General features: G+C 38.0%; 1 protein-coding gene across 1 annotated transcript in view; it reads right to left on the bottom strand.

The window, feature by feature from the left end:
• AHR (aryl hydrocarbon receptor) overlaps positions 1 to 11,854 on the bottom strand; it is a 140,218-nt gene extending 128,364 nt beyond the window's left edge. Inside the window, exon 1 of the mRNA XM_088457389.1 lies at positions 11,508 to 11,854. Coding sequence (XP_088313515.1) covers positions 11,508 to 11,563 — 56 coding nt within the window. The 5' untranslated portion in view covers positions 11,564 to 11,854. The remainder of the gene's footprint in view (positions 1 to 11,507) is intronic.
• Between the last annotated feature and the right edge of the window lie 228 nt (positions 11,855 to 12,082).

The following is a 12,082-nucleotide window of genomic DNA, read 5'->3' on the forward strand; positions in this document are numbered from 1 at the left end:
CATTTACAAACAAGCCCAAATATAATCCATTTTTATGCACCCAGCAATATTAGAACAGCTGCTTGGTATTGTGTCCAATTATCAGAGTACGTGGCTGACTTTACACGATGAGTAGAGGGTGATTTAAATGTTTTTGTGTAGTGTAGCTCCGTCTAAAGTGACTGGTAAATTGTTTTGGATGACCAACCCCATGGCTGCACTTATCGCAGATTTCTGCTTGCACCTTCCTAAACTGCAGGCAGAAATCCACATAAAAGTAGGGTTTTGGAGCGGGTCGCGAGTGCCAGGCACCTTAAGTACACTATGCTCGGTACTTAGCACGGGAAAAGCTGTTTAGAATGTCTGATCCCATGCATTAGGGTGTGGGAATGTTGTCATCGCAACCAGCGTGGGATTGGTCGCGCAAACAATTAATAAGCTCTTACTTTAGATGGGAGCTACAATACACAGAAACAACTCAATCGACCCCAAAGTACTTTTCTGTTAGGCACTGAGCTGAACAAAAGACAATGATAACTTTCACTACCTACAAGTGCAAACTGAAAGGACTTTTTCTATTTCAGCGCCTTTATGAAGACAAAGGGGGCGATTCATTTGTATAAGGCGCAATAAATAATAGGCACCCAATGCAGCAATTCAATTAATTTTGGGCGCCCATTAGTTATCGTGCCTAATTAGACAGTTTAGCCGTGTAAAGCAGCCAAATCCATCTAAAATCTAGGTTAGGGCGCCCAAACCACGCACTTTTCACACATTTCTGCTCTCCTCCCAGGAAGGGGCGAGCAGAAATGCTGGCTCCGGCCGCTGATCACGCCTAAAACGGAGCAACGCTTGATTTGCTCCGTCGGGCCTCCAGCACTGTCAGGCGCCCAATGCCAACAACTGAATCACCCCCAAAAGATAAATAAAATATGAATAAATGTGATCTCAGTTTGAGTGCGACTGGAAAAGTAGGGAAGTGTAGTTGGAGAAAAAGGTAGATTCTCAGATGGTATATCCACATAGAACCATCAGACAGGCATGATATAAGTGATTCACACCTCTATGAGGCGCTGCGGAATGTGTTCATGCACATAAACTAAAGGGATAATAAAGGCAGCCTTCCCCTTTATGAATCTTAAGCTTAAAAGACAATAATATGGTAGTTGGCAATTTGCTGCACATATGAGGGCTAGAAATCCATTCTTCCAAGAAGCTGAATTGAACAAATGTCCAGGTAGGACAGGCCTTTGTGGTCAACTTTAGAGTTACTGGACCCTAAGGGGAGAATTAAATTGTTTTTTTCGGGTGCTTTAACTAATGGGCACCCAATGGAGAAATTGTTGCGCTGTGCGAGAGCCGTCAGCGCCAACAGTTCTGCTCACAGCCTCCTGAGGGAAACAACAGAAATGTGCGATAGTTTGGACACCCTAAACTGAACTTTAGACAAGTTTAGCTGTGTAACCCGGCACTTTGGAGCACAACAAGCACGATAATTAATAGGTGCCCAAAACAATTTATTTTCTCCGTCAGCCACCCATTAATTATCGCTGACAAAATCAATTGCAAATATTTGTCAGTAGTAACCACCAAACTTCAGCCCTAGAATTGGAAGAGTAGGTTCAATGGGATAAACGCAAAGGGGGCATAACACGATTCAAGCGTTAATGCAAATTGTTCTCTTAATGATTTTGGTAACAAAAGGACAGCAGCCATCTGCCACAGTGTTGCTGGTAACCAGACATGATACTGCAGACGCTCCTAAACACACAAAACAGTCTTACAACGATAATAAACCGGCTTCTAACTCTTCTAAGTTGCACTGGAGCAAATTAAGGCAAGTTGAGAGTTCCGTGGGGCGAGATGCAACATGACTTTTTTTCTTCAGTCCTCAAAATGTTTTATTATCTGCAGAAACCAGGATTAACACATTAAAGAACTTAATATAAACTCGAGTAAAGACAAGCTTGTAGCTGACTATTTAAAGGGCAATAAGACCACAACACAGAGTCCCAGCAATTCATTAACCTTCAGATCATGCATGAGGACAAGGTTCATGAACAATGCTCTGCTGAGGAGTTATGTGACATGATAGGAAATGAGGGGGTTTCACTGTTGCTCCTTAAGAAGCTGGATGGATCTCTACCAGTGAAACGCGTTGAGCTATATATATTCCATTTGGAGATACCCCTTCCTGTCATTGGCCTTTAATGTGGACTTTTAAACATCTGCTGACCTTGGCGATCTGTTATTATTCCGGAGGAGGCTGACAGCCCCATCTTCATTTATACAGGACACTGCATGTGCCCAGGGATTGTGGCATAATCCTCATCTACTATTCTGTGGTAATCCTTTCGACTCAAAGGGAAATTTCAGTCCTAATTGACTATTTTTAGCCTCTATGACTTTGCAATATTTGGGAGGAGGTTCCATAAGGATAAATCAGACATGATTTTTTGGTACTAGTATGTGGCTACATTCATTCATTTTTATTTTTATTTATTTTATTACATGCATTTATTCATGTATTTTTTCTTATATTGTAATAAATTTTAGATATTTATGATATAACTGTCCATTGGTAATTTCACTTTAGCGCTGGTTGTTTCGTTTTTTTATGTTTTTTGGTTTCACTGAAAAAGCTTATTATGCGTACAAGGCTCACATCATAAAACCTTATTTTTACTTTGTTCATTATTATTTTTTATGTGAATTTAGAAGAGGTCCTATAAGATGGGAAGCGGAGAAAGTTGCCACAGTAAAGCCTGATTTAACTGCAATCCTCCCATTTAACTCCATTAGATTACAAAAAAAAAAGTTACATTACCATGTAGTGTTCACCAGTCGCCGGGCATGGCCAAAAAGGTGGCATGGCCATGAGAAAAGGGGTCGTATCTTTAAGACACCGCCCCCTTTCCATCGCTCTTGGGGGCATGCCCGGGACTTACGGACATGCTGGGCTGCCCCCAAGCTCTCCTCTCTATGTGAATAGATGCAGTGATTGATACACCTCTATTTTTCCAACCAACGGCTCACTGTGGCACCCGCAGGGTGTTTTAGCAAGGGGTGCCAACAGGGCCGCGTGGATTCTGCCCATTAAAAATCACGTAGGGCATTGCTCCATGGGAGGTGAACAAATTCACATGCCCATTTATTTATTTTCAGTATGTATTCAATGACGGGTTAAAGCGACAATAGTTTTTATTTTCTTTTAATGACAATGTTTATGTAGTGCAAGTGAAATTCATATATGAATTAAAGATGACCAGAGTATATTTTAATGCTTAGTCATCCTAGACTCTCACTATATATGTGACAGACTCTCTTTCATGATGGTGACTAAGTGTTGTGCTGTATTTCCTGTAACCCTCACTGGTGGACATACTCCATATGTACCACCAGATTCTCATGACATATACCAAGGATGAACTGTGGTATTTGCCACCCACCATATACAAAGGTCGAACTGTGGTATTTGTCACCATAAAACACAAGCCTATTGAAGAAGGTCAATCATATTTAAAAATGGGGATTTTCAATAGGCATTAATATGATGATCAAGAATTGTTTTCTTGTTGAGCCATATTAAGATCACAAAGGTATTTATAAAAGGTAACTTTTTGATTCATAGAAAGTTGAAAAAAAATGTATAAAAGAAAAACCACTTATTGGGGGCGATTCAATTAAGCACGAGTTGAATAGCGCCGGGAAGTTGGTCCTTGAGCTCTTCAATCCAGCGCGCTGTTTAGTCCGACTATTACAACTTAAGTTGGAGAATGCCGGCTCTCACGACTTAACCTGGGTGTTTAGTTGCGCTAACCGCGAGGCTGTTAGTGCCGCACTAAGCTGACAAACAGCCTAATGGCAGGCACTTTATTTGGATTTCTGCCCGCACCCTCAAGAAGGTGCGAGAAGAAATCCTTTAGTCGACCTAACAGCGCGTTGAATTGAATAGCTCCAGAAAATCCATCCCGGCGCTATGAACAATAAGAATAAAATAATAGGAGGTAAAGATGGATTTGTCTACTATGCCCATCCATCTTCATAGTTGTATACATTATAGTAAAGATAAGCCAAGCCAACAGTGTTCATTCTAGAACCCTGCACCTGTCACAACCCGTGCAGTTCCTGATGCAACAAACTTTTGAGATAAAGAATGTGCTAGTAGCACCAGAGTAGAAAGCGACACCCCAGGCAGAAAAGGGGAATCTGCCTATGTAATTGGGCAGTTATATGTTTACAGCCAAACCAATGTTTATTCAATAGTGATTCATATTTATTGGACATGTCAGCTAATTCAGGCTTATACTTCCTGATGTTATTTTCATATTTGCAGTCTAGTTTTAATAACCTAAGCAATAAGGGCAATTAACAAGATAAATTATATCCACACATGTATGGAATCCATAATTCTTGAAAGTAATTAGGGTGAGTTATGTCTTTAACCTCAATGATGGAACTATAGTCAGAAAATTTTATGTTTTTACAACTTGTTTATGTACTGGATGTTCTAGAGATTTTTATCAATAACTGCAATGAAAATCTTTGCTACAAATCAATTCTAAAGAAATTTAATTTCAATAAAAATGTCAAAAGACATACATTCTTGAAGGGCTGGCACCTCAGATAGGATTATTTATAATAGATATTGCCTTGTCAAGCGGAATCTGCATATTAATTGATTTAATATCAATCCTATAGATTAGATTTTAAGCTTGTGAATAGGGCACTCTTACCTCTTTGTTGGTCTGTTATTACCAAGTCTTGTTTTAGATCGGTTTTGTTTCCAATTGTAAAGCGCAACAGTATATCATGGTACTTTATCAGTAAATGTTAAATCATCACAAGAAAGCTGTAACTGCAATACTAGATAATATATTCAACATTGAAATCATTTCATGGATTTTTTTTCACCTTTTTTTTTTTTTTTCTTACACATCAACTGTAAACAAACAAACAAAAAAAAAACTTAAATAAAATTGACATACAGAAGCAAAAACTGATACAATAAGACTCCCAGCAACGCGATTCAGATTTTTAATCACTTTAGGCAACACTTAACTGTAGTGTGTGGATGCGTTATTTTGTTTGCTTAATTTTTTTTTATCAAATATTTTCAAATCATTTTACCAGTCATTTTCAAGTATGTCTATAAACACTTATTTATTAGACACATTAATGCATTTAAGAAACAATTAACATTTGGCAGATTCCTGCTAAAACATTAAATTTTTTTTATTTTTTTTTTTAAATACTGTATAATTAATTGACTTACCTATTACTTGTGAATGTTTTAACACATCACTACTCTTGCTTGGTCTATGAGAGGCAATTAATTTAATTAGTCCAAACTGTTTAACTAAACAAATGCGGTTCTTCTACTGTTTTAAAAATACATTTGTTTTCCAAATCACCATAAAGTTTTCCCAATTCAACCTAGTTTGAGAAAGCATTACAAGTAGTATGGGAGAAGCATTTATTTCAATATCGGAATGTTCCTGGTTTAAGATGTTAATTGCAGGTACTATGGACTGAAACAGCTGTTCTTGGTTTTAGCTGTTTATCCAGCAGATCAGTGGTTGGTACCTCCCATGTTTCCCGAGTCTAATCAGAAAATTAAGTTGTTAGGCCTTATGTAATGACCTGCGAGAAGCATGCAATGGCAAGTGAGCCCCATACTTTTAAACCACAAACAATTTAAAAGGCAAAACCAACTTGGAATTGCCTTTTAAATGATTGCCGCTTTAAAAACACTAACTCGCAGGAATCACTCCCATGCCTACATCGCGCAAACTATTACATAAGGCCCGCTGTGACTCTGTTTTACTGTGCCATCTTTGCTCCCAAACTTTCATATATCAGCTATAAAACATTATAAAAATGTTTCTCTCCTGTCTCAATTAACTGTCATTTATTTGTTCTCCATAAATTCCCTTATCAAATTTGACAGCATTGGCTCTGTTTCCATTATAGAACATATTCCTTTGCCAACACAATTTGATTAATTAAGTGAAACTGCAATAAAAACACTCCTGTTCTATGTTAAACAGTAAAAAGTAAAGGAGCAAGGCTGCATTTACATAAAAATCTGCTGCCATTTGGTTAGAAGAGATTCAGCAGAAAAAAACGGTTGTAATGTCATTTTTGACCCTCTCGGGATCCTCTGAACCCTGGCTCCTGTTTGGATAAGTGCAATTGTGCACTTAACACTTTTTTTTTTTTCTATCCTTTCAAGCTGTCACAGGATCTCGGTGGGGGTGTAGACACCACTGTATCGTCAAAAATATGTTCACCTATGGCATTTAGAGATTTATGTACTAAGCCTTGGAGAGAGATAACGTGGATGGAGATAAAGTACCAACCAATCAGCTCTTGTCATTTTTCAAATGCAGCCTGTAAATTGACAGTTAGGAGCTGATTGGTTGATACTTTATCTCATAGACCCCCTTAATATCTATATTGGTCTGTGTACAGTGAAAAGTATCTGCCTGGTTCATATGTATTAAATTTGCTACATTTTCAAATGACATACAAAAGCCTAATATAAGTATATTTGTTCCATTATGTCCCATGCAGTTTATTCAAATTAAATGGCAAATACTGTTATAGGTTTTACCTTCATGGAATAAGATAGATCTATATCATTAGATTGAATACATTTATATATTTGAACAACATGCCCCTATATGCCTGTGTTAGTATATTTAAATATGTACCTTGCCTTAAATCATGTGTCCTTCCATCTTTTAAATTTCACTGGTCTTCAAATGAAACTTACTATTATAGCAACTTTTTTATTTAAAGATATCAATATTCTAGTATTGTGTTTGTATGTTTTAATATACACATCTCACATTTTATTATATGGTTATATAAAATGTGTTTTGTTTTAATTACTCTGCGTTTTTTCTGTATATCATCTATGGTAAGTATTTCTAGAATAGGCTGAATCTTATAGGCCTATAATGATCTTGTGACACTGCACAATAATGATACATACCTAGATAATTACCTACAGTACCTAAATATCTCTTGTACCACTAAATGTGCTGTGAACTAGAGCTTACAACACATCAATGTGTGCAATACACCCTCATTTTCACTCGCATGCACGTGGCAGATTAGGGCACTGATTCTGTCACAACGTGGCAGGGATGGTCCATGCATAGCTAGTATAACCCCTTGTTTGGATTTTTCCTTACAGCAATGCCAGCTCAACACTGGTACACAGTAACCTTAACTATTAGCATTCAATGCGAAGGTGTGAGCTGGATACTTCTACAATAAAAATCAAAACCACAATTCCTATGATAATTTACATTTAGCAACCTGATCAACCATCTAGAGCCCCTCTCCAGGCACTTTGCTGATCCCTGCAAGAAACTACCCTTAATACATACATACATACATACATACATCTGAACATCTGTAACGTCTTAGAAGAACACCCCAGATGAAAAACGAAATGTCTGTTTAATTTTAAAAAGGAATTCATTGCAATCATTTGCCCACACAGCCCGTAAATAGATTTCCATCACTGGCCAATCAAAATAAACAAACTGAAACTGCACAAGATAGAAAAGCAATACAAAAACGTATTAATGCAGTTTTTAAAATGACTGGCAAGAACAAGGTTTTACCATCACTGCACGTTTCTTAGATTTCATAGATACTCTGCTATTTAAAAAAAGCATCGCTTTGCGGTCCGTAGAGTGTACACAACTCTGTTAAACAGTGCATGGCTCCTTTGTGTAATCCCTGCTGTTTTCCACACCCATAACAAGCTAGTTACAAAAGCAAAGCACAGCTAATTGAATATAAAAAAAGACCTTGGCAATGAGCAAGTTCAGAATTACTGATGTCATGTACAATGTCAAGGCACTAAATAAATGGAGAACAGGAACTGGGAACAGAAGGAGAGGAGGGTCTATAAACAGATGATTTAAAGCAGCCGCTCGTGTACTGGGAAAAGGTCTCTCAATTGCTAGAGGAAGTGTGTACCAGTGGAGAGTATTGCTTTAAGATTCCAATTCCTGAAGATCTTTCTAAATAAAGACCAAAGACCTACTTACTCTGCTTTCACATGTCATTTGGCATTCAGCCCACACATGCTGCATTGTAACACACCACTATGCTACCATTAACTCTTTTGCTGGCCAGTGAGCGCTTAACTGGCCTCATGCTGGGGACCCTACTGTTTCGTCTCGTAATTCAGTATACGCTTCTAAAAAAATTATTTTAAACTGACATTTGTATCAGAAGGCAAGAAATGCACAAGCTGTACCCAATATAATCAATTCAGCAGGACAGAGATTTAGAACGCAAATTAATGAAAATATTTTGTAAAAAAAAAAAGTAATGTGTACACTCGATAAAACATTGCATGGATAGGAATATACATACTATGATTTATACACAAATGCTCACATCTGAAATATATGAGCTTTCAAATTACTAAAAACATATTGGTAATAAAACAAATACACAGGTATATGGAGAATAGACTAAAAATGAAAATATATAAAATGCAAGACACTGACACAACCAAACAATATATCGATAATTTGGAATAGCACATGCAGTAAAAGCAACACAAATAATCTGGGACCATGTCAGTAATTTAAAAAAGAAAAAGTTGCTGAAGAAAGACTAAAAAAAAATAAAGGTTTACTTAAAACTACAGGTATTAGCAAATAAATGCCATATGGTAATTAAAATAATTCTATTTACTGATATTTTGAATCATATAAATGTTGCTAATGCATTGTTACTAATAACACTGTACTGACTATATCAACACACATACAAAATAAATGATAAAACATCACTCAAGGATCTGATAAATTTGGATGTGTAAAAACCCTGTTTTCATAACAAATAACCATCGTTTATGTAATTCATCTACAGCAGTAAGTTTGAAAATTCTGAAAATATTTTTTTAATCATGTAAAACCTAGACGACATGATCCATAATTATTTGCATTAGCAACAAAAGTATGTTTAGTGAATACGCTCCTCCCACAGAGTAGACTCATTGTTTTGAAACTTCATCCAATAATTAAGGTGTCACAAAATGACTATTTTGAACGTTTCCCGTCAGCTCACCTACTCAGGTACCGTCACACATAAAACTATAAAAAAAATAAAAAATAAAACTTAAAAACCAGGATGACAAACTACATAAGTGGTATTGTCCTACAAGCCCCAACATGGTAAGCTCCCACCGCAGTCTGTGAGAATGGCACGGAAGAGATCATACTTACTGCATAAATAAGACACGCAGTGCAACAGTCTGCTCCAATCCTTAACAACGTTATATTAAGCATATTAAACAAATATATATTTAGCATTTTAAAAAAATTGTCAAAAACAGATTTTTGCAGAAAACGTTTCATTAAATCACAGTTGCCAGTTTAAAGGCAACATCGCACGTTACTGTTTCTTGCAATAATTTAGAAATGAGTCTTTAAAAAAAAAAAAAATAGAGCCAGAGGTTTTGCTACATGCTTTAGTTGTAAGAAATCTGAGACTGGGATAGATGCAATCTCCAGACTATAGACAAAATATGCGTGTACATTTTACAACTATTTCATAACTTCATTGTTCTGATATTTACATTACTCATCTTGTAGTTGCACTAAGGGAAACAGGATACATTTTACAGTTCAAGAGGCCGGAGAACTACACATTAGATGAAAGTAGGATGGTTATGTTCCCCCCTCCCCCCACAAGCAAAAAAAAAAAAAAAAGCATTCATGAAAATGTATAATGACCAGACAGGGTGCAGAATAACTGTACTTGTGTATTTTGCTGTAACATACAATGCTACAGAAGTACATGAATACATCAGTGTTAGCCTACATTCTGACACCACAAAACTACCACTCCATTGTGCATATACATTTCTAAAGGCCGAAAGGGCAGAAGTTGCAAAATAAAAAGTTTAAATAACCGTGACCGGTACTGCTAATTTTTACTTGTTTCGCAATAAGAAAATAGGCTGCCGTGTAAAGAAAAGTGGAAAGATTTGGAGTTAGAATATATTGTACAATTTAGCATTTTCATGTGCCTTTCGCCAAGCAATGTGACAAAATGTTGTAGCTGCTACAGAGTCATCTGTACTGCCCTGGTCTCAAAAGTCACCTCTATCAAGTAGGGAAGGGTGCACCCAGGGGAGGTCTGACCAACTAAGATAGGGAAGACACAGTATTTTTTCCCCCTTAGTTACAAAAAAGTTTAGTTTTTTTGCAAATTAAGCCTTTTTATGATTTAACATTCAAATATGAAAAAAAAGCAATTGTATGGTTTAGAGTAACAGCATTGGTGAGCGAGATGGAAGGAGAATGCAATCTGCAAACAATAAGGGGTGGAGCACTTTTAGAAAAACATCACATAAATGCTCAAAATGTCTTCTAATGTACATAACGCTGTTTCACAGACTAACGTGTCCAAGATAGGGGGAAGGGACGGATGCACAAAAGTAAAAATAGACGTGTTTTTTTTTTTTTTTTAAATTTCAATAAATATAAAACAGAACAATAAAAATATTGCTTTTATATTAAAAAAAAATATAGGGACACCTTATTTCCTTCCTAAAATATAGCCTACTAACCTACATATAGCATAGTCATATTAAATTATTTTCCCTAGAGTGGAGAGTGTAAACATTAACCCTTTGCTCTCTCCCAGATTAACAGCACACAATATAGTTTAAGTCTTAGAATTCTTATCCCCCTACTTCAGCTGTAAACAAATACCCAAACATCAATTGTACACTAGGTACTCCTAAAAATGTAGTTTTTCCTCCCCCAAATACTTGTCCCGAAACCTTCATTTCAACATGCAGAATTAACATTCTACTATAAGGCAGTTTAATGTGAGAGATATATATATATATATATATATATATATGAGATTTCCATCTCACCACTTTAAAATTGTACATTTTTCGTTAAAACAAACAGCAGAGGTATATGTGCTTTGGTTCAGTAAATTAAAGGCAAACATACAAGTTCAGGTAATTAACTTAATCAGTAAAATGACTTAAAATTAATCAACAAAAATAAGTTACATTTAAAAGTTAAGTGGGAAGCATTCTCCTAGCTTTGGTCAACTTTGTCATATCATTAAAATAGAAATATAATATTAATTTATTACTAATGCCCCATCTCCTGTCACATAGAAGCTCTAGCAGATATTATCCAGTGGGTACCCCTGGCAGGCTCTGCCCATGCACACAGCCTGTCACTGGCACATCACCCCAGCAGCTGAGGGCAGGTTTCTCAGACATTACCCAGTGGGTGCCCCCTGCCAGCCTCTGTCCATGTATACAGCACCCCAGAAGCTAAGGGCAGGTCACATTAATAGTGGCTAAATGCAGGTTCCTCCTCGGTTGCTGGGTGTATATAAACCTGTTAGGTGCCTCAGGGCTAGCTGCCAGGCCTAGAGGGGCACTTGTGGGGTTGGGGTACCCCAGGCAGCCTGCACCCTGAGGAAGGAAGAGGGAGGGGGAAGAGAGGGTGACTCACGTTTTCTGGACGGGTTTTCGCCTCTTCCTGCTGGCATACATGATGTTGGTGTTCATGCTACTCCTCCGGCACCGGATAGCCGAGGAAGTATGTAATGGCTCCCGCTCCCCTCCTCCCTGGCAGGCCGAAATGTGGCTTACACAGCTCAGCTACAAATCCCAGCTAGAGTTCGGATCCAGTGAGGAAGCGACAAGTCCGCGGTTCTGGCGAGGTGACAGTCCCCAGAGCCTTCCCTGGTGGCGTCGAGAGGTGATGGTCACTGCCCGTCCGGCGCTGCTCTTCCTCCTCCCTCCCCGCCTGACTCTCTCTCTCTCTGTTGCTGCAGCACTACACTGACACTACTGGCGACCGACACAGCCTCGGGGAGTCACTGCGCAGGCGCCAGCGCACTGAATACTTCCCCTTGCCAGGCAACGGCGCATGCGCATAGGCCCCGTCACGGGCAATGGCTGGTGACGATCGATTTCGGCGCATGCGCAGCGATCGTGCTGTCTGTCCTGCAGCAGCTGCAGTGGGGCTTGTGACTTGTTGTAAGTGACAGCCGCTATATGGGGTCTGTTTACTAAGCAGTGTTA

Source organism: Taudactylus pleione, unplaced genomic scaffold (assembly GCF_031769625.1).
Source record: "Taudactylus pleione unplaced genomic scaffold, aTauple2 ptg000758l, whole genome shotgun sequence".
Taxonomy (NCBI): Eukaryota; Metazoa; Chordata; class Amphibia; order Anura; family Myobatrachidae; genus Taudactylus; species Taudactylus pleione.